Source organism: Glycine soja, chromosome 10 (genome assembly GCF_004193775.1).
Source record: "Glycine soja cultivar W05 chromosome 10, ASM419377v2, whole genome shotgun sequence".
In the NCBI taxonomy this organism is placed as follows: domain Eukaryota; kingdom Viridiplantae; phylum Streptophyta; class Magnoliopsida; order Fabales; family Fabaceae; genus Glycine; species Glycine soja.
Genome location: NC_041011.1, coordinates 2,578,914 through 2,603,828, shown reverse-complemented (window position 1 = coordinate 2,603,828; position 24,915 = coordinate 2,578,914). Strand labels below are relative to the sequence as shown.

The 24,915-nt window shown below is 32.7% G+C and overlaps 2 protein-coding genes across 3 annotated transcripts; one reads left to right on the top strand and one right to left on the bottom strand.

Annotated features, from left to right (window-relative positions):
• Nucleotides 1-245: 245 nt before the first annotated feature.
• On the top strand, nt 246-10,606 carry LOC114372479 (sulfate transporter 3.1-like). Its single transcript, XM_028330050.1, has 12 exons — nt 246-717; nt 1,249-1,456; nt 5,249-5,420; nt 5,613-5,678; nt 6,476-6,589; nt 7,584-7,700; nt 8,699-8,825; nt 9,017-9,303; nt 9,419-9,609; nt 9,710-9,795; nt 9,918-9,994; nt 10,115-10,606. The coding sequence occupies exons 1-12, from the start codon at nt 375-377 to the stop codon at nt 10,298-10,300; spliced, it is 1,974 nt and encodes a 657-aa protein (XP_028185851.1). The 5' UTR covers nt 246-374; the 3' UTR covers nt 10,301-10,606.
• A 641-nt stretch (nt 10,607-11,247) lies between these two features.
• Nucleotides 11,248-20,359, bottom strand: LOC114370002 (protein NETWORKED 1D-like). Of its 2 annotated transcripts, none has more exons than XM_028327286.1 (5): nt 20,053-20,359; nt 19,543-19,626; nt 19,205-19,419; nt 13,193-18,537; nt 11,248-12,666 (listed from the first exon to the last, which is right to left on the bottom strand). In XM_028327286.1, exons 3-5 carry the CDS (start codon nt 19,305-19,307, stop codon nt 11,569-11,571), a joined length of 6,546 nt encoding a protein of 2,181 aa, XP_028183087.1. In that variant the 5' UTR covers nt 19,308-19,419; nt 19,543-19,626; nt 20,053-20,359; the 3' UTR covers nt 11,248-11,568. The 2 variants fall into 2 exon arrangements, with proteins under 2 accessions (XP_028183087.1, XP_028183088.1); XM_028327287.1 differs by having other exon boundaries at nt 11,248-12,657.
• Between the last annotated feature and the right edge of the window lie 4,556 nt (nt 20,360-24,915).

The window sequence follows — 24,915 nt, the reverse complement described above, 5'->3', positions numbered from 1 at the left end:
TAAGCTTTATGTAATTTTCATCCCAAGAGGAAAATCAAAATTGGCACGAGGTGGGCAGTTCCAGACTTTTCATTTCCATTTAGAGAAATATAAGGCCACGTTTGGCTTGCCTCCCCAATAACCTTGTGACTTCGTGTGGGTCCATCTACCGCACTATAAACCCTCAAAAGAATCCTCCCCCACACATGGACAAATTCATGTCATACCCAATTGTTCACAAAAACCATTATATAAACCTATCTCATTGAGAACTCTCCCCACACAATATCACACACCAACACCTCCTTAATATCCATCACTGCCTAGCTAGCTAGCTCGCACATTTAATTATATTACACATATTTTGCTAGCCAAGAAATACTGTCATTGAATATATGGGGAGTGTAGATTATGAGTACCCTTTAGGCATGAACAACGTTGAGAGAGTGCACCAAGTGGAGGTTCCACCACCTCAACCGTTTTTCAAGTCTCTTAAGTACTCTTTGAAGGAGACTTTCTTCCCTGATGACCCTTTGAGGCAGTTCAAGAACAAGCCAGCTTCCAAGAAGTTCATGCTTGGCCTTCAGTACTTCTTCCCCATCTTCGAATGGGCACCCAGATACACCTTTCAGTTCTTCAAAGCTGACCTCATAGCTGGCATCACCATAGCAAGCTTGGCCATTCCTCAGGGCATCAGTTATGCCAAGCTCGCCAACCTCCCTCCAATTCTTGGACTATGTGGGTAGTTCATTCATACTCATCATCAACTCTTAATTATAAGAAGTTATTACATCATATAAGATAACTATGTATCTATTATCTTGATTATTTTTTTTATTAGTATGACATTGATATGAACACCAATAATTTACTTACTAATAATTAATTTTCATCAAAAATCTAATTGGTCTCTTTCTTTAAGTAGAATTTTCATCTTCTAATCATGCTTTTTTATTTATAAAACTGAAATTCAAAACCTTATTAATTATGATCTCGACTAATTTATATAGTGGTATGTAAATGAATTTTTCATTTTTTCAACTTATAAAACTTTTCTATATATATCGTACTTAGAGATTGTTTACCGGATCAGGTTCATGCTATTAATCTCGAACTACATACTATTTTTTCCTTAATTGCTTTTTTTTTACTAGTTCATGATCAGCTACTTAAAACTAATGTTATTAGTAATTATTTTGGTTTATTTGATTAATATTGTGCCTAATATATGTATGAAAATGTGTATGATATGTGTTGTTGCATGTGCAGATTCGAGCTTTATACCACCATTGATTTATGCGATGATGGGTAGCTCGAGGGATTTGGCAGTGGGGACTGTGGCAGTTGGATCGCTTCTGATGGGTTCGATGTTGAGTAATGCGGTTGATCCCAATGAAGACCCAAAGCTTTACCTCCACCTTGCTTTCACAGCTACATTATTTGCTGGTGTTTTTCAGGCTGCCTTGGGTCTGTTTAGGTAAATTCTTAATGAATCACATTAATCATATACTCTTTTTTTATCATACATTAATGATGTACTCTAATGTCACTTTCTATTCCGGAAACTCATATTTATTGTAATCTTGGATTTAAACAATTTTTAAATGAAATAATAGCATTTTTATTATAAACTATTTATTTAATTTTTACGATGGTAAATATAATTGAAAACATATAAAGTGTATCACGTGTCCTTAACCCATGCATCTAGCTAGTTCATATATACAACAACTAGTATTTTTTTATTGGATGAAGATATAAAATAATAGAAACAATAATAATAACTGCTGTTTAAAAAAAACAATAATAATATTCCTACATCTAATTCCTTTTTCCCACATCTCCTTCCACAGTTCCACTTCCATTTTTTCATATTTTATTTATTTATTTTTCTTTTACTTTTAATTTTAATTTTGCTCCTCTTTTCTTCCCATCTTTCTCTAATTTTCACCTCCATACACAGAATTTTGGAGCATATGCTGACAAAAAACAATTTTGGAGCACATGAGAGTTTATTAATAGTACGAAGCTCACACGCATGCTCTTGCTGTCAATAATAACTGTTAAAGTTTGAAGTATAATATTTGAAGAATTATGCTATCTATAAAATATGCTTTATAATATTATTTTCTTTTATCAATGGATTCGTCCCTAGGCATATTAGTATTATATATCTTTATATCAAATTCAGGAATCTGCCCAAACAGCATCTATAATAGACGTACTACGTAGTACTAAAATTTACACGACAAGAAAGATGTTTATTTTTCCGATATAATTTTTCCCACAGAAAATATTCCGTCGAAAATTTTGAATTTTTCCATGAAATTTATCAAAGAAAAATTGTCCATCGAAAATGATTGAAAAATGAATGGATTTTACCCATGGCCAATTATTACGTGGAGGCCAGGGAGTGGAAAGTTTGAATTTTTATGCACTTTTGATCATGTTAAGCTATGTATTATTGTGTAAACTAAATTTTTAGGCAACTTATACATGTTAATGGAGTATAAAAAAAATGTAGTTATATAGAGTATTTTCAATAAAGGATCTTGCTATGAGATTTTAATCTCAAGGTCTCATATTAGAATGGAGAAAATCTCAGAGTGATATAACATTGAGGAATCTATAAAAAAAAAAATAGTTAGATATCAAAATAAGATTGATCTTCCTCTTTTGGAGAATGTTTAAATTCCAAAACCCATTTGGTCGTCCAGTTGCAACCACCTTCTTTCTGATTGGTAGTGTAGTTGCCCTTTGGTTAGGTATTGGAGCAACGTTGAGAAATCCCTAACTTTAGATCTTTTTTTAACTTATAAAATTGATTCAATTTTGAAATAAAATAAAACAGAATGTCATGTGTACTATGTATCTAGGGAGAATTCATTTTGAAAAACCCTAAAGTGTGAGATGCATTTTATATGATATAGATAAAATTAACAACTATGCATGTGACAATTGAATCAATTTGATTTTTATTATTATCAAGATCTACTTACCTTAACAAGTCTGCGTTTAATCCTTATAAAAATCTTGGAATGTCACAGCCTCTCGTATTCCTAAACTCCGTTTCTTATTGTAAAATAAAAAATAACTATTTTGATTTTACATGATCAACAATATTAATGTATTAGAAAAATTGATTCATCTTTATTTTATTTATTGTGATGAATTTGGCTTTTGTAAGCTAAATGTCTAATCTTGTCAGTTGTCATGAAGAAGATGACTATCTAAAGAGATTCTAAAAATGGTATGTTATGCTCTATCAATAAAAACTTTTATAGGGCATGTTTGGATAAATTTATCCACAAATACTTGTAGGAAATGAAGATAAGAAGAAAAAAATAAAATGAGTTTCTTTTAAGTTAAAATTAGTTTATACATAAGTTAATTAAAAATATTCTTTTAGAGAAACTATATAAAATTTATCCAAACATACCCATATTTATTATTTGCAGGAATTGACATGTAAAGAATGACTTAGGTAAGAAATCCAACAAAGATGATAAAGCAAAAGAGACTAAGAGAGTTTAGAGTTTGTCCCATTAGAAAAGAGACCAAAAGACTAAGAAATAATTTTAAAAAAACTTTATAAAAGAAAAGCAAAAATATAATAAAGATAAAGTCCAATAATACATACATACAATGCGCTCGACTTCAACCATACTAAGATCTAAAGGAATTTCTTCAAAAAAATGCATGACTAACCTTAGCCTCAAAAAAATGTATGACTAACAGGAAAGAATCTAATTCCATCTTTTTAACTTTTCTCTTTTAACTACTAAATTTTTCATTCTCAAAAGAAAACCATGACTTTGACGTGGGTGAGGTTTGAACTTTGTTATTCGCACCACTTTTTGTCTTTTCCCACTCTCATTTTTTTTATATCCTATTGTACATCTTTTTCACACTTCCACTCCCTCTCTAGATCTGGATTGTCTCCCATCCAGAATAATTGAAGAGTTTCCAATTAGAAAAGGGAGACCATTGGATCAAATGTGTGGCCGAGATTAAATTTGAGAAAAAAAATGGAAAGAAATATGATGAAGAAACAAAAAAATATACACAATGACAACAAAAACAATACGTAGATAATAAATTAAAATGTAGAATTTATATTAGTTTTCTATTAGAATTTCTATTTTATTGATGTTACAAAATATTTATATCAATTAAAATGTAGATAATAAATTTGTTATAATGGATTCAACTATTAATATACTAATAAATTAGAATACAAATATTAGAATTATTTAATAATACAAATATTTATATAAATTGTTGAGGGTTGCTTGAAATTATGTATACTAAATGTTTTAAGTATATTTCTGATTGTGGTTATGTTATTTATATTTCACGCTTTGTTCATTTAAAAAGTCAAACATTATATATGTATGCCATTTTATTTTCATCTAAAGTATGATAAGAATTCTTGCTACTAACAATAGAAATCATTGTAAAATTATGTATGACTAAACATTCATGTTCCTATTTTTTTCTTAAATATACATAGTATGAACAATATTCTTTGGAATCGTCATTGGATGTATAGATGTTATAGTGATAGGAGCGATTTGAAAGAGTCTTTTGTGAAAGAGTCTTGCTACTAACTTAATGATTTATTTATCTATGTTTTGGATTTATCAATTTTACTATTTCTTAATTATAAGTATGCATTAAATTCAAATTTTTATGGTAAATAATAAAATTCATAACATAATTACTAAATTGTCAATCATAAATGATAAAAAAACAATTGAAATAATAAATTATTTATAAAATTAAAATTTTTTATGGATTTTTCGTCAAAAAATTTCGACGGAAAAATCCGTAAGAAATAATTCATGGGAAATTTTTGTGAAAAATTTCCGATGAAAAATCAGTCGGATAATCCGTGGCAAAATTCCGACGGACATTTCCAACGGAAACTTTCCGTTGAAAATTTTGCATGGAAAATTTGTGACAAAATTCCGACGGACATTTTCTACGGAAATTTTTTGTTGGAATATAAAAAGTTTGTCGGTTAAAATTTCCTACTATCATTTTTTCAACAAATTTTTATTCGTCGGAAATCCCTTGGAAATTTGTAGTTAGTGACGGAATTTTAACGTTTCCGACAGATTTTGGCTGTCGGAAAAATACTTTTTTTTTGGTAGGGTTATCAACACATCTAAAATTGTTTTCTTTATTTAAATTTTAATGTTAATGAACACAAAAATATATATATTAATTAATATCACGCACAATTAACGCATGATGATGATTGCAGGTTGGGGTTAATCGTGGATTTTCTTTCACATGCAACCATAGTAGGGTTCATGGGAGGAGCAGCCACGGTGGTGTGTCTGCAGCAACTAAAATCGATTCTTGGCCTTGTGCATTTCACCCATGGAGCTGATATCATATCAGTGATGCGCTCTGTTTTCACCCAAACTCATGAGGTATATATACCAAATATTCAAATTAAGTAGAAACATACTGAAATATTACATATATAGATACCTCACCTACCAGCTTCAAAATTATAGTACAATATATAACTACCTTTTAATTAAAATAAATTTATATGTAACGTCTACGCTATTATTTTTTGACTGGACTAAAATTAAGCATAAGTATGTCTCCTTTTGCAGTGGAGGTGGGAAAGCGCTGTGTTAGGATTTGTCTTCATTTTCTTCCTCCTAAGCACAAGATACTTCGTAAGTAATACCTAATCCATATTCTTTTGGATAAAGTATCTAATATATATTATCTAATTGTTGGGAAACGGACGAGAGCTGGATTAAATCCTGGGAAAATTTATAATAACTTATGGATGCACACTATTCAATAAATTGAGTTAGGCATCATTAATCTAATATAACTGCGTATAAAACTATTTATTTATTTTTTTATTATATTAATATAACAAATTATATATATATATATATATACATGGTTCATGTTGCGCATCGATCTTTGACTCTGTTTCCCAAGCAAAGGTTATAATTTGTTTACTGAACAAAGAAAAAGAAGCACAGTCAGATGATATATTGATATACCTTCTCACCAACAAACATGACTTGATATATAGCTGTGAAAGGATTAGTTTGGGTTCCTACCACTTATTATTTTCTTTGCATTTATTTATGCTCTTCGTTTCTAGAAACGGGACTTCAAAATCGGCTTAATTAATCTTTTGGTTGAGACCTATTTTCAATCCTAACCTAGCTAGCTTCTTCTCTCTTTACCAACAAAATAAGCAAATTATCTCAGCTGCAATTGACATTTTATCCTTCTTTCATCACGTCTCCAGCTGCTTCTATAACAAAATCAAAGTATTAATTATAGTACTATATAGTAAAATATAAAATGCCGTTTAGATTATCATAATTTACTTAATTTAATTTAACTTGCTTAGAAATTCAATTTCCTCGCTGATAATGAATAGCATAATAGGTGTGGTTAAGTTTTCTCAGTTAATTAAATAAATAAATAAATGGATTGTGATATGCAGAGCAAAAAACGACCAAGGTTTTTTTGGGTGTCGGCAATGGCGCCATTGACATCTGTTATACTGGGAAGTCTCTTGGTTTATTTCACTCACGCCGAGAAGCACGGTGTTGAAGTGGTGAGTATTTCATTTTCATCTCATTACTTGTGTGTCTTTCTTTCTTAATATATAAATAGTATAATTGTAAAATACAGTTTAAAAAATATGTTGGTTTTAATTTTAAGATAAAGAAAACTTAGAACAGAAAGGTAGCAAAGGAGACAACCTGAAAGTCTTTTATTTGAAAACTTCATGAGGTTATATTTTTATAGAATGAAAATCATATTTAAATATATTGAAATAACTTAATAAAAGATCAGGTTTCTTAATTTTAGGAGATGTTACTAATAATTAAAAAATCAAATAAAAAACTAATTTAAATAAAAAAACTAACTTGTCCTTAACAGCCAAATGATAATTTTAACTTATTTAAATTGAAACTATTATTTTAAAAGTATCACAAACACACGATCTCAACAAAATATATAAAAGAAGTATATGGAATATTTTTTTTAATGAAGTATATGAAATATTGTATTACAGGTTAGTATGTTATTTATACTAGTTTGTAAATTAAGTATGGTTTGATTGAATAAACTTTTTTATGCGAATTTTGATTGGACGAAATATAGTTATATAGATAAAACTTAATTTGCATTTTGCAGTCTTTTTTGTAACGCGTTCACTTCACTTACAATACCACACAACCAAACACTGTTGAGTGCCAATGGGTCCTACCCATACCATCCATAATCATGAACTTTCTTATCCTGTAGGACCAGCAGATGAATAATTTTTTAAGCATGAGAACAAAGTTCACACTGTGTATGTCAGATACATCTCGAGAAAACACAATTATAAAATCCAACTATCATGATTTATGTGGACAATACATATGCCTGATTACCTTTTGAAAAGTTATTGATCAATATTATTATTATTGATTGATAAGCATGCGCTACTGCCTACAATTGATTTTCTAATATTGTCTCTAAAGAAAGGATAGATATCTAATATGATAATATTGTAATAATTAATTTTCTTTGTGGTGCAATTTTGAACATGAGTTCAGATAGGAGAATTGAAGAAGGGTTTGAATCCACCATCACTGACAAATCTGGTATTTGTGACGCCTTACATGACCACAGCTGTCAAAACAGGCATTGTCGTTGGCATTATATCGCTTGCGGTGAGTGTACCTCTCAAACTCAATTACTTTGTCGAAATGCAAGCCTAATATGCCTTTGCTACACGGCAACCCAAAATGGACAAGGACTTAACACGTGCACACAACATAAAAAAGACAAACCCCAACTCCAAAATATGTCACATCCTTCGCCAAGTAAAAAGAAAAAGGAAACTCGACAAAGCCATATAGCACTATTATTAATGCCATTTTCTGTTTTTAGTTTGATGTCATGGTCCTCGTCTTTTCATGGTGATTTGGATAGTCAAATTTGGTTGTGCGGCCTTGGGTAAAAAAATGAAAAAAAAAAAAAACGTTGGACAGGAAAATAATGAATAACATCACGTAAATTTACATTAGATCACATAACCTACACCAATCGTCCTAGAGCAATGTAATATGCAAGCTAGTGAGATGTTCATTTATTTTACTCTATACAATACTTCACCTTATGATTAGGAAATTCTTATTTTCTTTTTTAAAATAGAAATTTAGAAAACATAAATATGTAAATTTGATGAAGTACACAGAAAAATTACAGAATCCAAATCATTTTTTTTATTTGATTCAAACCTTTTTTGTTTACTTTTTTTTGTGTCAATTTTCGTCAAAAACACATTTAGTAACGTCTCTTTTCTCAACCATTCGATCGAATTCTTTCTAACCCAGTTATATCCCTAACAAATGATATTAAAATTCGGCTCTAGAGTTTGATACTCAAAAAGGCAAAAAGTAAGGTTGCCCATCTTATAAAAAATTTAAAGTGAAAAGAGATTCACCCTAAAAGAGCTATTGCTTGCTGATCCAACTATTACTATTTGCATTTTAACCATTTAGCCTCTCTTGATTCCTACCTTACATATTTTGCCATTAAATCATGAGCATAGTTATAATCTAGGAAATGAATGGCCTAGTGCAACAGACAAAATCCTATATCTGCTAATCCTGTTAGAGTAGATTTCAACAAGATGTTGAGTGTTGAATTTGATGATATTGTTCAGGAAGGAATAGCAGTGGGAAGAAGCTTTGCAATGTATAAAAATTACAACATTGATGGCAACAAAGAGATGATAGCTATTGGGACCATGAACGTAGTTGGTTCTTTCACCTCTTGCTACCTCACAACTGGTAAAGGTTTTACTTGGCTTAGTTAGATCATCATCAAGTGTTACCAAAAACATATACTCTATTCTTGTTTAGCCTTGTTTCATGAGCTCTCAGGCTTATTTTCTCTTCACCCACAATTAAGAACAATCAATGAATAATTACATTTCCACATCAATTGCTGACATATGTGGTTGAAAATGAATTTGTTTCAGGACCATTTTCGCGTTCAGCTGTGAACTATAACGCTGGATGCAAGACAGCAGCATCCAACATCATAATGTCAATTGCAGTAATGTTGACATTGTTATTCCTAACACCATTGTTCCATTACACTCCCCTGGTGGTGCTATCAGCCATTATTGTATCTGCAATGCTTGGCCTCATAGATTATGAAGCAGCCATCCATCTATTTAAGGTCGACAAATTTGACTTTGTCGTGTGCATGAGTGCATACGTTGGCGTGGTCTTTGGCAGTGTTGAAATTGGCTTAGTCATAGCTGTATGCGTCAATCAACTACCCTCCACTCTGTTGAATTTTTGTGTTACTCATTTCTGGGATTTATGTAAAGGTTTATGAAACTAATATGTTGTTTCCTGTGTGTGTGTGTATTCAGATTGCGATATCTGTACTTCGGGTACTTCTATTTATTGCAAGGCCAAGGACATTTGTTTTGGGAAACATTCCAAATTCTGTGATATACAGAAATGTTGAGCACTATCCAAATGCAAAACATGTTCCTGGAATGCTAATTCTAGAGATTGATGCACCAATTTACTTTGCCAATGCAAGCTATTTAAGAGAAAGGTAAGCTACCAGCAAAACTTGGAGTATTTCTGTTGCATGCAAAAAAAATCAGGCTTACAACAGAAGTAAACTTACCAGAAAACTTTGTTATTGTGCATAGGATCACAAGATGGATTGATGAAGAGGAAGAAAGAATCAAAGCTACAGGGGAGACTAGTTTGCAGTATGTTATAATTGATATGAGTGGTAAGTAAGTAACAACTTTTTGGGTGTGCAAGTATATTTTTCCTAAAAAAAATTATGGTAACTATTATTTGCTTATTAGAATTTCCAATCTAACTTGAGTGTAATTTTATTGGCTTTGGCAGCTGTTGGAAACATTGATACAAGTGGAATAAGTATGCTTGAAGAGGTCAAGAAGATTACAGAGAGAAGAGAGCTACAAGTAATTCTTTCTCTCGGGTTATGTGCTAATTATGAACCAAAATTTTCTTATAACATTCAATTTTAGCATGCTTGATATGATGTATATATGTATTTTTCTAATTTTCTATTATGCATGCAGCTTGTTTTGGTCAATCCTGTAAGCGAGGTGATGAAGAAACTGAACAAATCGAAGTTCCAAAATCATTTAGGGGAGAAATGGATCTATCTTACTGTTGAAGAGGCCGTTGGAGCATGCAACTTGAATCTACGTCCAAGCAAAACGAATCCCAAGAAAGATGAATCAGAGGGTTGGAACAATGTTTGACTGTGATATACCAAGGAATATTTTAAATAGCTTATAACAAAGCTTATTTGTTTTGTCTTAGTTATTTTACCACTACAATGTGTGGCATGAGAATTTCTGAAACATGCCGCAGAAGTTTTAGAGGCATAGGAAAATGAAAGATGCAAGGGTCTTATAATTTCTCGACTCTGCTTCCTTAGTTAGAAGAAAATCTCCTACGTATAGGCTGTTGAATAATCTTTATGTATCATGCTTGATAATATATTGGAATGTAAAGTAATTGCCATGAGAATTGAAAAATCCTTTGGAAACGTCTTAGAACTAGAACCAATCAATGTGGATTCCTGATCATGAGTTCTCAAGCATAAATCATTGCCGGCAAAAACAAAATATACTTATTAGGTTACACGCAGACAGGAGATACAAGGTTGAGTGTTGACTTCGTGGTGAATGAAAAGGTTGTAGATTCGAATCTTTCCGGTAACAAAAAATTTAACAAATTAAGTAATAACTAATATTTACTGATGGAAAAAAAAGTTGCACACATATGTTCGCCTCATTTTGGGAGGAGACTGTACGGTGCACTTCAAAGAAATAACACTAATAGAGAATATAATGTTCAGCTAAAGAATTAATGCCTAACAACTAGATTGATAACAACAGATTAAAGTCAATTCAAAGATTAAGAGTGGAAAGAGATGAAGGTTTTAAATTAAAATAGAAAATAAAAGAGTGGGGCTCACATAATTTTGCGGTTCATTTAACTCCTTTTTCACCCTCTTTTACCTCTACCAAATGGAGTGTAAGAGATTGAAATTGGTGACTTATGCGCATTCCCCCACACATATAATCTCTAAAAGTACTACCAAATTATCACAACTAAACTAACGAAATTAGTCCACAGCAAGAGCCTTTAGTTTCTATACGGGCTTAGTCCATAGCCCAAAAATGGAGATGGAAGAAATCAATGAAAGCAAACTGGTGAGCCTGCTTCTGTTAAGGAATAGTCTCTTGCACCACAATGTTAAACAAGGTAATAGCCAAAACACTAAGCACTCATTACTCATCTAAACCAGATAGAAAAAAAAAGGAGGTGATTATTCAGAACTAAATATTACAGAAAAAAATGGCAAAAATTCCATCCTAGCCTTGGCCTCTTCTTACGAGTAAATGAGGCACAACATGTACAGCATGATCAAAACATGTAGGGTCTTGAAGCATCTTTAAAAACAAAAATTTACAAACAAGAAGGCTAAACGTCTCACTTACTTCAAACTATATGGTAACAATCAATCTCCCTTGGTGGGAGGTCGCACACATGAACAAAACGGTAGCTTTTTCTTCTTCTTTTGGTTGTTGGTTCTCGTCCCGCCATAGAGATAATCTCGCAAAAGGACTCGTGGACTTCGATCAGCCGTTTTTGTTTTCTCTTTGTTTTCTTTTCCTTCACCTAGTTTCAGCAGTAAAAACTGCAGTCTTTGCACCTCCAAATGCAATTGTCCTATTTTTTCTGATTCTCTCCGTGCCTGTTCTGAAACTCTCCTTCTGCTGACACTTCCAATTTCACCTAACTCTGCTGCATCCTTCCCAACAGAAGACACGGTACCTTCTTCCACATTCTTCATCAACTTGCGGTTGGCGTCAAACAACTTTGTGATGTTCTCCTGAGCTGCTTCAAGCTGCCCTTTCACCTCACCAAACTCAACACTTTTTCCTTTTGTGCTCTTCTCATTTATCTCTACTTTCTTCATCAAATCTTGTATGGTGATTTGGAGGTTTGTCAACTTCTGTGCATCAGAATCAAGTCTTTCTAAAATCTTGCTTTGGTTCCCTTCTTCGCGTGGTAGTGTCAATCTTCTTGAGACCTCTAACTTGTCCACACTCAACTCTTTTTCCACCAAGGAATCTGTTGAAGGATACCTATTTTTGGGTTCCTTGGTTGTTCCTCTTTGATGATTGCCAGCAGCCATCTTCTGTGTCTTTTCAGCTTGCTTGCCAATCGTGGCATCCTTATCTGCTGTTTCCCACAACTCAAGCATCTGATCATCAGCCTCAAGAATTTCTCTCCTCCTACTTATCCCGTACGACGAACATTCGGATATTTGGTCAAGCATGATGTCTTTCGGCAGAACTTCAATCTCGGTAACTGGGATAGATGGCCTTGCTTGATCTGCTTGAGTAACATGCTTGCTTGCTTGAATGTTCTCTTCATTCTTCGGTTTAAGACTTTCATTTAACTGCTTAACTGTCCTTGCAATTGCATTGATCCTTCTCTGCATGTCTTGGAAATAAGAGAGTGCATCTGGTGCCATAACAGTCTGATCTTCATCTGTTTGTCGACCATTTTCAGTGCATTCATTATTCACCAAACTTTTAACCTGAAAATGCTGATTATGATCAAATTATTACTAAAAAGCAGATTATTGACAAACTAATTTATGGAGAAAAAAAAAGTAGTTTATTTAATTAGATAGATTTGGAAATTGATCTATTCCATATAAATCATAGCCAATGAAATAATGAACTATATGTTACAAACCTACATGCTTCACATGTTGATATAATCAACAAAACAAAATCATTTTATCCTAACCACGCAAACTATTATTGGTTGAAAATACAAAGCATTGACAAACAAACTAATTGCAAAACCAGACGCCATTACATCCCATATTTCATGGGACAAAGGTTTTTATGAAGTCATATTATGCATCTGAAGTAAAGAAAGACACTTCATAATATGGTTGAAGATTGGAATTTAGCTCAACAGTCAAATACAGTGCCTCAAAACACAGAGGAGTGCAATAAGAATGAGGATCTAACCCCATAATTGTAAAATTATAGCCCAAAGGAATAACATAGACAAAAGCTATAATAATGTTACAACCAAATACTAAAACGATATGTTAATACCTTTGATTCTTCATAGTCGTGAGGCTTTTCATGTGCAAGACTCTGCATCTCCAGAGATGTTATACAATCATTCAAAGCACTGGCAGCAGGAACATAAGCAGCTAATTGTTCGCACAGTCTTCCATTTTCAACTTCCAGCTTGCTAACTCTTTCTTTTAGATGTTCAGTTTCCATGTCTTTGGAGTAGTTTCTGTGTTCAAGATTATCACATGCATCGGCAAGCTCACAGACCTTTCCTTCAAATAATGTTTCATTGACAGCAAAAATCTGAAGTTCAGCAAAGAGTGTTGAAGCCTGAGTTTCCCATTGTTCAATCTCATTTGTTCTCTTAAGTACTTCATCACCTAGCTTCTTTTCCCTCAGTTTAGTATCTCCAAGCTCTTGACGTAGGTACCCCATTTCAGACTCCAACTTCTGATTCACTTCACACAGGCATATGAGCTCTTCATTTTGATGATCCTTGTCTGAGGACAATTTCAAAATTTGATTAGCCTGTTCTTCAAGCATCGCCCTGGCTTCATCATATTTAATCTTCAGATCTTCCACCATTCTTTGCAGTTCTGTTTTCTCAGTATGTAAAGCACGAAACATCTCAGCTAGTTCACAGACATTTCCCTCTAATAATGTTTCATTGACAGCAGAAATCTGAAGTTCAGCAAAGAGTATTGAAGCCTGAGTTTCCCATTGTTCAATCTCATTTGTTCCCTTAAGTACTTCATCACCTAGCTTCCTTTCCCTCAGTTTAGTTTCTCCGAGCTCTTGACGTAGGTACCCCATTTCAGACTCCAACTTCTGATTCACTTCACACAGGCATATGAGCTCTTCATTTTGATGATCCTTGTCCGTGGACAATTTCAAAATTTGATTAGCCTGTTCTTCAAGCATCACCTCGGCTTCATCATATTTAATCTTCAGATTTTCCACCATTCTTTGCAATTCTGTTTTCTCAGTATGTAAAACACGAAACATCTCAGCTAGCTCACAGACATTTCCCTCTAATAATGTTTCATTGACAGAAGAAATCTGAAGTTCAGCAAAGAGTGTTGAAGCCTGAGTTTCCCATTGTTCAATCTCATTTGTTCCCTTAAGTACTTCGCCGCCTAGCTTCCTTTCCCTCAGTTTAGTTTCTCCGAGCTCTTGACGTAGGTACCCCATTTCAGACTCCAACTTCTGATTCACTTCACACAGGCATATGAGCTCTTCATTTTGATGATCCTTGTCTGAGGACAATTTCAAAATTTGATTAGCCTGTTCTTCAAGCATCACCCAGGCTTCATCGTATTTAATCTTCAGATTTTCCACCATTCTTTGCAATTCTGTTTTCTCAGTATGTAAAACACGAAACATCTCAGCTAGCTCAGAGACCTTTCCCACTAATAATGTTTCATTGACAGCGGAAATCTGAAGTTCAGCAAAGAGTGTTGAAGCCTGAGTTTCCCATTGTTCAATCTCATTTGTTCCCTTAAGTACTGTATCACCTAGCTTCTTTTCCCTCAGTTTAGTTTCTCCAAGCTCTTGACGTAGGTACCCCATTTCAGACTCCAACTTCTGGTTCACTTCACACAGGCATGTGAGCTCTTCATTTTGATGATCCTTGTCTGTGGACAATTTCAAAATTTGATTAGCCTGTTCTTCAAGCATCGCCCTGGCTTCATCATATTTAATCTTGACATCTTCCACCATTCTTTGCAATTCTGTTTTCTCAGTATGTAAAACACGAAACATCTCAGCTGCTTCCAACAGCTCATTTTCCTTTTGATGCAACATCTCCCTCTCATCACTAATCTGACAGCTCAATTGATCATTGATAGATTCAACTAAATGTAGTTCAACATTTGACTTTATGAATGACTCTTTAAGATGTGAATTTTCCATTTCTGCATTTTCTAATTTGCACACCATTACTTTTAATCTCTCATCAAGGTCATTATTTGCTGAACAATGTTTATCAAGATCTTCACCTAGCTCTTTAAGTTCCAGGAGCTTTTCAAAGATAACATTCTCGTAAATCAGGGAAATATTAGATTGAGCTATTGTCTCATGGATCATGACACATATTTCTTCTTCCAAGTTACTTTTCTCTTCACCCAGATATAGAAAACTTCTCGTCAAGGACTTCTTCTCTTCCAATATCTTGCAACTATCCTCCTGTAAATTGTTGTGACTCTTTTCCAAGTCTGACAGCTGCTTCCGTAGATTGTCTATCTCAGTTGTCATTACTTCCATTCTCTCCGCTCCTTTGCTTATTGTCAACTTCAACTCCTGATTATTTTCCAACACCTTTTGGACCTCTATTTGCAATGCCAAGAACTGCTTAGACTGGATACTGAAATCCTCATCAAGGGAATCTCTTTGTGTCACAAGATTTTCTACCTTTAGTTTCAACTGCTCTAGGAATGTAATCAGAATTGAATTCTCAATGGCCATTTGTTGGCTTTCATTGAAAACTGTGTCAAAAGATTTCTGCCTCTCCTGAAGTTTTCCATATATGTGGTTCAGGAGCATTTGGTCTTCTTCAAACATATCTTCACTGAAATGCCCACCGTTATTGTCAAGAGTCTTCAACACTTGAATCAACCCAATCCTTAGTATTTTAATTTTCTCAGACAGAGAATTCACATGAACCTGCTTTTGAACATTTTCAGTCTCCAATTTAGATATCATTTTGTAAGACATTCTGGAAGCCTCCAAAAGTCTCTGACACTCAACTAGAAGGGAGAAGTTCTTTTTCTCCAAATCATCAACACATTTCTGCAAGATGAAAATTTCAAGATGAGCATGTATAGCTCTGTCCAGTTCCTCCTCATATTCCTTTTTCTTACAATTTGCATCTTCTTGTAGAATATGAATTTGTAATTCCTTCTCAGCCAATTCATCTTCATTCAATTTCAAAACTCTGGAATTCTCTTCCCTCTCAGAATATAAGGAAACTAGTAGCTCTTCTACCTTTTGAAGTGCAGACTCCCTTTCTCCTTTTAGTTCCAAATGCTTCAATTCCAATAAACTGTGCAGTTCCTCAAGATCTTTCAGTGTTTGATGAGTTATGTTCAACTGTGAAACTAAAGTTTCTTTCTCTTGAAAGATACTGGACTTCTCATGGTCAAGTGATTGGCATGTGTCTTCTAATACCTTGGACTTCACCCTTAATCCTTCAAGTTCAGCATTCACATCAAACAGTGAATTTTCCAATAGGTTGCTCTTTTCTGATAGCTTCTCCAGCTTTTCAGTTGTGGACTGTAACTGAGAAAACAAGGTGGCCTTCTCAGCAGCAAGATTTGATTTCTCCTCTAGAAGAGATTGGCATGTTTCTTCCAACACATTTACTTTTCCTCTCACACTATCCAGCTCGGCATTCAAGTCTGAAAGGGAATTCTCTAAAACAGTATTTTTCTCCAGAAGTTTCTCCATGTTTTCCAATTTTACCAAAAGAGCTTCTTTCTCTCCTTTGTCAGCCGCACAAGTTTCCTTCAACCTTAAATTCTCATCTTGCAATTTTTTCACAGATGATCCAAAGCACTGTGGGTCTATGTCAGTTGACCTGACCTCCTCTATCATGGCTTCATGTTTTTTATTCACATCATTAAGCTCCTCTTTAAGACAGTAAATTTCTTGCTGAAGAGCATTTCTTTCATCAATTCGAAGCTCCACCTCCTGTTCAACTTTCTCTATTGTTTCCCTCAAATTCAAAATCTCATCCTGCAAATTTTGTATGGACAAAGATGAAGAAATTTTGACCTCATTTAGAATTTTTTTTTCCTCGCTAACCCTGAGTACTTCATCCTCTAAAGCCTGCTTACGTGATTCCACATTCCCCAGTATTTCCACTTTACTGGTAAGTTCAGAAGCAAGAGATCTAAGCTCTTCCTGACTCTGAGAATGCAACTGCTGAAGAGTTTGGAAAGCAGTTTCAGCCTCAATGAATCGCAGTCTCTCGTCTTGTATGCAACCCCAAAGTCTACCCAATTCCTGCTGCTTCTCGTTAAGTTCTTCACTTTGAGACCCCATTTTTTGTGCCAAAGATTGTAATTCAGACTGCAGCATGTGATTTGATGTCTCCAAGAGAAGACACTTCTGCTCAGAACTCTGTAACTTTTCAACCCCATCAACTATCTTGGAATTTAGACTACGCACCTCCTCTTCAGCACAAGAGAGCTTATACTCCAAATTGGAAATTATCTCCAAGCATTGCTGATAACGGAGAGTGGCATCTTCCTTTTCTTCATTAAGTTTAGTGACTTCTAATTTCAAAGCCTTGATTTCTTTTTCTGCTATATCTGCATGCTCCTTAATCCTTCTTGCATTCTCCTCAGCTTCTTTTATTCTCTCCTCCAGTTTAGATGTTGTCTCTAAGCACTGGTTATATTGAACAAGGGTAGCTTCCTTTTCAGCTTCTACTCTAGCAAGGTCCTGCTTTAGGGACTCAGTTTCAGTTTCAGCTCTAGTAGCTCGTTCATTAAGTTCTCCTGATTGCTTTTTTGCAAAAGAAATATTTTTCTCCAGATTAGATATTTTCTCCAAGCATTCGTGGTACTGAAGAAGACTAGCTTCACTTTCAGCCTGTAATTTGATTTGGGCTTCCTTCAAGGCTTGAACTTCAGCTTCAGCTTTACTTGCTCGCTCATCAAGTCTTTGAGAATTCTCTTGTGCAGTAGACACTTCTAACTCGAGATTAGACAATTTCTCCAAACTCTGCTGATACTGAAGCAAGCCAGCTTCCTTTTCATCTTCTAATTTGGCAATGGCTTTCTTCAAGGCCAAAATTTCTGTCTCAGCTTTCATCACACGTTCAGACTGGGACAAATTGTTGTTGTTTCCACTGTTTTTCTCATTACTCTCCTCCTGCGTCTCGAAAAAATTGAGCCCCCTTCTAGCAAACTTTGGAAGATTTTCATGTTCTCCAGGGATGTATAGATTATTGAGCTGCTTCAAACCGGTTTTGTTCAAAGGAGAATAGGGTTCACCAGCATAACCACCATTTCTTTTGATAGCATGGAAAGGAGCAGAAGCATCCTTTTGAGGTTCATCTGGATCAAGAAAGGCACTTTCAGGGTGGCGCATTTCTGGAGTATGTGGCTCGGTCTCCATAGGAGAAACTGCAGGTAAATCATCTGTCAGCATCATGGGAACTTGATTAGGAAATGCCTCGGACATGGTCCTATGGGCATGGCGGATCACTCCAGTTGCATGATCATATCTCTCGGCCAATGCCCGATATGCCCGGTAAAACTCTTCAACCATTTTCATAAGCTCTGGGCGTTTTTTATAATACATTTCTGCTCTCCTGGCAAAGGAATCTGCATCTTCTTCAATAAGCTTAATCATTTGCTTCACCTTGGCATCCATATCTGTGCAAGAGGAAATATCCTTGTGATAAGTTCAAACGTGCTTAAAACACAAACGGCACCAAATGGATGATAACAGAAAAATTAAATATTGTCACATCTCTCTGAGTGATTAAGCAAATAAACAATGCAATTGAGAATATAGGAAAAAGACTTTGGCTCAACAGACTAGCACATACAGAGCATGTAACCTGTCCCTAGAGGAAAGAACTGATATTTTGTGAAACAAAATAAATCACATCTATCCATGATTCAACACCTAAAGCTATAAAAACAAAAATATTTTGGAGAAGATATTAAAACAACAAAGATGATTTGAAAATATACATGTAGGCACACACTTGCAGTTTCAGAAAAATGCTTCCATAAAAATCCATATATGCCCTTTATAAAGTTTCAACTTGAGGGCATCATATAAGTCCCAGTAAATTTTGAAGTAACAGATTAAACCGCATTATATTATTATGGCAGACATTACTGAAGATGAAATATACTTTCAAATGCCAGTCCAATATTATAAAGCTTTTAGCAGGAAAAGAAAACATTTATAGACTATAATTTTGAATGCCTTATAGTCATAGCAATCTCAACAAATATATAAGACATCAAAGAAATAAAAGAGAAAACAGATTTCCTTTCAATTTGATGTGAGAAACATAGAAGGCATTACCTGTGAGATTTTCCTGGAGCCATTTTGAATTTTTGGGGCTAATGTGGCTGTCCCACCACCATGAATACATTCTCCTGGAGTTTGCTTGAGACTTAGTGGCCATGGCTCCAGCAAAAAGACAACACCACTTTCTCTTCCGATGCTATGGGAACATAACCCTTGAAAGATTCGAAGAAGCTAGCTATTACGAAGTCAAACCAAAGTCTACGCCGTTTCTGCTTGTGTTGTATTCATTGGAATAGACAAAACCAAAAGAAAACAAGCGTTCAGTTTCAGATAAATCAAAGCCACGTCTTTTTTCTTTTCTCAAAAAATGATATGAAACAGCGCAAAAATACCTTATCAGTTGGGTCTCAGTGAATCAACCTCCAAAAAATGAATGAACAAATACCTCCTGACATACCGGAGTAAGTACAAATTACCTGATCAGACAAGAAAAAAAATCCAATTAAAACAACAGAAAATACAAAACTAAAGTAAAAATATATCAGAATTTGGCAAATAAAAAAAACGTGAAATTTTTCTAAGGCACCAGAAGATGACAAATCATCAATCCGTTATCAAATTTTAACAAGAATTATGATGATCATACGTGAGATGGCCACCATATGATCAAAACTACCTGATCAATCAAATCCAGATTTTAAACTTGAAATTAAAACATAAAAAAACTGAAGATCAGTACAAAAGGAGAATTGAATTAACTTGACTTGAATTGAATTGAGAAGAGGCAGTGAGGATGAGGAGGAGGAGGAGGTTACAGTTGAGAGTCATAGGAAAGAGATCAATCCTTGAAAGAGTGGAAAGGCCAAAAACAAAAAGTGTAATTGAGATATGAAGTAACTCACCAAAAATGACAGTAACAGATTGAAAGTTTGAAACTTTGAGGTATTGGGTTCTGATTTCCACTGGCGGCGATGAACAAGTTCAGGTGTTTTTATTATTATTATGTGCATAAAGTTTTGTGTGTCACCCCATGTTGATGTTGGTTGGATCTCTGTGTTTTGCTCTATAAAAAACACAATACACAATGTTGTCTGTGTTTGTGTTTGTTTCTCTCTCTTGCCGGTGCTGTTAAGCAGTGTTACCTTTCTTTCAGTTTAGCTTTGTGGGTTGGTGGCATACTCTGTCCTGTCCTGACCGTTCCAAGGATGAGAGAAATGCCAAATTGTAAAAAAAATAATATATATATATATATATGAATTATTGAAATATTAATTTAGTTTTAACCGAAAAAGTATTAATTAATTACAAAGATATTTTAAATATATATTTTGTAAATAATTACTATAATTTAAAAAAAAAAACAATAATTTGATTTACATAGCAATCTATAAGAAGATAATAAGATGATAAGATAAGAAAGTTACTATATTTTTAATGTATTCTAATTAAATATTATTTTTTTGACACATCCAATTAAATCTTTTAAATATTCGTTTTCAGAAATTTTTAAAATTATACTGTTAAATTTAATTTTAATATACTGCTAATATAAAATATTATACCATTAATTAACTAAAAATTATTTTAAATATGATTTTTTACAGTAATTATTGTTCAGATGATAATATAAAAAAACTATATTTTAATTAAGATCTAAAGTTTATATAGTAAATTATATAACATTTCACATTTCATATATGAAATATTTTATATTTTTAGAAAGTATTATTTAAATTAGGTTGACTTAAATTTTAAAATTTAATACACCATATCAAATTAATAAATATAGAAATATATATCTTAATTTAAATAATTTATTTTTTATTTACTAAAATATAATTCTTATTATCTTGGTAAAAAAAATCTTATTATTAACAATAAATATATTACCTTATACTTTACATTATTCTTTCTTAGAATACATAATTTTATCACTATCCTTAAGTAATGACAATATTTGTCATGTTTTAAAATACTTTTATTTTTATATTTTACTGAAATTTAAAAATATTAGAGTAATACATGAATATTTTTATAGTTATATTAATTGTTAAAAGTTAAAGGTTTAATGAAAATTAAATGCATATTTTAATTTGAATTTTCAAATCGATGAATGAATTGAGTGAGTGGTTAGGAGGCGTTTCTTTGCATATTAATGACTCCAGTTTGGACGTTTGATTAATATTATTTAAATTAATGTTCTCAACGTATTAGGTAAGTTTTTATTTTGTCTTCATTGGGCTACTTTTATGAGGTATTGTTTCCATACAACTGTTTTTTTAGATTATGCCTACTAATTATTTCCTTTAATGGTTGTCTTCTTCAGATTTGAGCTTTTATCCTTAAAATTGTTTAGAGAAAAAACTTAATTTCAGGCTATATCATAAAAATATCCTTATAACTTATAAGAACATTTTTCTATTGAGTTATAGTACATGATTTTGAATACGATAGTTAGATTTTTTATATTAATTATTTTATAATAATACATGATTTTAGGATTAGATGTTAATGTGTGTAATATCAAGTGCATGTATGAATTAACTGGTGTGAGATTGTTTTAGTTTAATTAGAAGTCTTTAATTCAAATTTTAAGAATATAAATGTGTTATATACTTTGAAAAGAAGTTTTCTAGCCTAGAATATGATTGTTTTCACTATTGCAGAAATTGTTTTTTATCCATGACATTCCAGTGGAGTCTTCTATGCCTAATGTGAGATGGAAAATTCCTTTCTTACTCTTTACCAAAATTAGCTCTTTTCTCTTCTAATTTCCTAAAGCCAAACATAATAAAATTAATGTGAAACTAAGTATAAACAAGGGAACACATTCCTAAATCCTAATCCTAATTATCCATGAATAATTGCTAAATGGTGAGATGAAAATGTAAGTGGAATTGGTAATTATCATGGGTCAACTGAAAGCTATAAAAGGAAATTCATCAAAGGTATTTGGAGAATTGCTAAAACCATAAGAAAGAAGGAATGAGAATCCTTGAGACTTTTCACAAGACAATATATTTTATCTCAATAAAGATAAGTTTTTCTTCTTTATTGAATTATGGGAGTAGAATGAGTTCTACTTGATCGGCAGTCAAATATAAAAATTTGTCGAATTAAAATAATAGAAATATGATTAAAGTGAACTCTTAACCAAATTACTACTATGAAATTAGATACATGCATATTAAACAAAAGGACTTAAATATGTTTTGTATATGTACTTTCAATCAAATTTAATTTAAATTCTTGCAATGTTAAATCAGTGATTTTGATTCTTATATTTTTAAAAACAAACGAATGTAATCTCTGTTTAATCCCTGAACTGTCAATACATAAGGATTAAATTCACATATCTGGATTAGTATAAAGATTGGATTGATGAATTTGAGATTACGAGGGGAAAAAACCAAGTTTGAGAAATAGAGAGAAAAAATCCATTTTAGCCTAAACAAAAGTATCCATGTAATTCCAGTTAGCATGTGATGCGATATATAATGTGAAGTACAATAAAATATACATTAGTATATAAAATACTAATAGGGTATATAGAGTATACTAATTAAAAATCAGATGTGAAGAAAAACAGTGACAGTTGTTCATGGCCTGGAATTGAATACGGTAGTGGTAGAGGATTGGACAAAAGTGATGTGGGGATGATGTGACACGGTGTCGTAGTGACTTGGTGCAATGTAATGACTAATCTATCTTGGTGCGTCATTCAACAAACCCTCGTCACCGCCCAAACAAAATTCCGTTTAAGATTGAAGTACGTCCCGTTGTTTTCGTGGCCAAATTAGTGAAGACACACAGACACCAGACACTTCACATCTTTTTACATATTAATAGTAATTCCAGAAATTGACGGTGATGCACGATATAAAATCCTTATTTAATTATAATTTATTGTTAATATGATTTTTAAAATAATTATTATAAAAATTTATTATATATAATAAATTATAATTATATGATCGTATAAAATCTTTTAGACCTTCTACCTTTAATTTTTTTTTTCTCTAATTCTATTCAGAGCGTGAGCTAAAGAAATATTGTATGACCTTCCTCTACTCTTTTTAATTAGCTTCTATTGTATCACCTGGTGAGGGTAAAAGACAAACTTGTGTTCACTTATTGAGGAGTGGATAGAGATTTTCTATGGTCCTATTTGTCATGACACTTCCTTTTCATTTTTAAATTATTAATGATAAATAATTTTTATTATATAAATAATTTAAAACATCAATCATTGCAAATATAAAATAGTAAACATTATGTGAATTTTTTAAAATGTCACAATTTTTTTAAGTAATAACAAATTGATTAATATTGGTTACTTATCTATGATTGTATGGTTTATGTTTACTTTTCTTGTTCTTATGAAAAAAAATAATATTCATATATGTCCCATATATATGTTTGTGAGTGTGGTAACTTAATAGAGTGAGATAAATTAATAGCATCGATATGAAATTATTTAAATATACTTTCTTCATGTAATTCATTGTGAGATTGGGCTCATAGTTCAAGAGATGAAAAACTTGAAGAGATATAAAACTTAAAAAGCCCAGGGACGTCATTGCATATTAATGAATTCAAAGTGTATTATTTTACTCTATTAGTGAAATTATTAAGATTGTGAATTGTGATTGAGATTGGTAATAATGCATCATGCCTTACTATGTATTTATCATTCATTATTTAATTGTAGAATATGGGTATCTACTATTTAGTTCTAATATTGCATATATTTGAGAAAAATATAAATTATATTAAACCAAAATGATACAATAATAAACGGGACAGACCCGCAGCTAGAAAAAATAAAAAACTTTCCTAATATAAAAATATCTATATCAAGATGTTAAAATCGTCAATTTATAAAACTAGAAAAACCAGATGTTACAATTAAAATTCAGGAGACCAAAATCATGAATTTTAAAAATTAAGAAACCAAAATTATAATTTAACCTAAATTTTATTATTCATTGATCAATTTAACAATAAATTATATTTTTAGGATCAATTTACATTAAATTACAATGTTTATGTATCAATTTATCATTCAATAGTCTATCGAATTAACCTATTAATACTTAATTGACCTATTTGGTCAAACGATTGACAATTCCTCAAGTGTTAAACCTAATAGGTGTGGTTACAAATTATACTCGATCGGCTCACTTGATCAGCTGGTCCACAACCCATAAGCCTGGACGACGTTATACTTCATTAGCCTACCTGAACGGGCGGTACAATTATTGATTAAAAAACTTATTAAAATTTATGAAATCTATCAAAACGAAACTAAATTTGGCGATGTTGATCAACGTTTAGCGAAATGGATAGTGCTGTTTGATGAATGATGATGTAACATATGTTAAAATATTTGGACTTTGGTTTATCTCTGGGTCCTAGCATAGTGTAGTGCTTATAGTCTTAGGAAGATGATAAACATATAAAATAGGATAGCGAGATTTACTAATTGCTATTATTAGGGATGGAATGGACGGTGCAAGTGGCAAAGTCATGCCAGAGCATTGCACAGTGTGTGTGTCAATATGGGAATGACCCCATCGTCAACATCCAAGGTATATACCAAAGCCGAAAGCTAATCATCAAATCCTGTGATTGTATCATGTCGTTTGGTTAAAGCATGATCATATGCAAAGTGGGTGCCTTCAAAATTCAAATACTCTCTCAGCCTCATCAACATAGTGGTTTCTTCTTCTTCCTGCAGCAGCTCCCGTTTCACATGTTGGATT

Bases quoted from the DNA above. Each gene is read 5' to 3' on its own strand.
- LOC114372479 (XM_028330050.1), top strand. From the start codon at position 375: ATGGGGAGTGTAGATTATGAGTACCCTTTAGGCATGAACAACGTTGAG. The intron at 6,590-7,583 runs GTGAGTATTTCA...ACATGAGTTCAG, and splicing joins AGAAGCACGGTGTTGAAGTG to ATAGGAGAATTGAAGAAGGG. The intron at 9,304-9,418 runs GTATGCGTCAAT...GTGTGTATTCAG, and splicing joins AAATTGGCTTAGTCATAGCT to ATTGCGATATCTGTACTTCG.
- LOC114370002 (XM_028327286.1), bottom strand. From the start codon at position 19,307: ATGGCCACTAAGTCTCAAGCAAACTCCAGGAGAATGTATTCATGGTGG. The intron at 18,538-19,204 runs GTAATGCCTTCT...CCTCTTGCACAG, and splicing joins GCTCCAGGAAAATCTCACAG to ATATGGATGCCAAGGTGAAG. The intron at 12,667-13,192 runs GTATTAACATAT...GATCATAATCAG, and splicing joins ACGACTATGAAGAATCAAAG to CATTTTCAGGTTAAAAGTTT.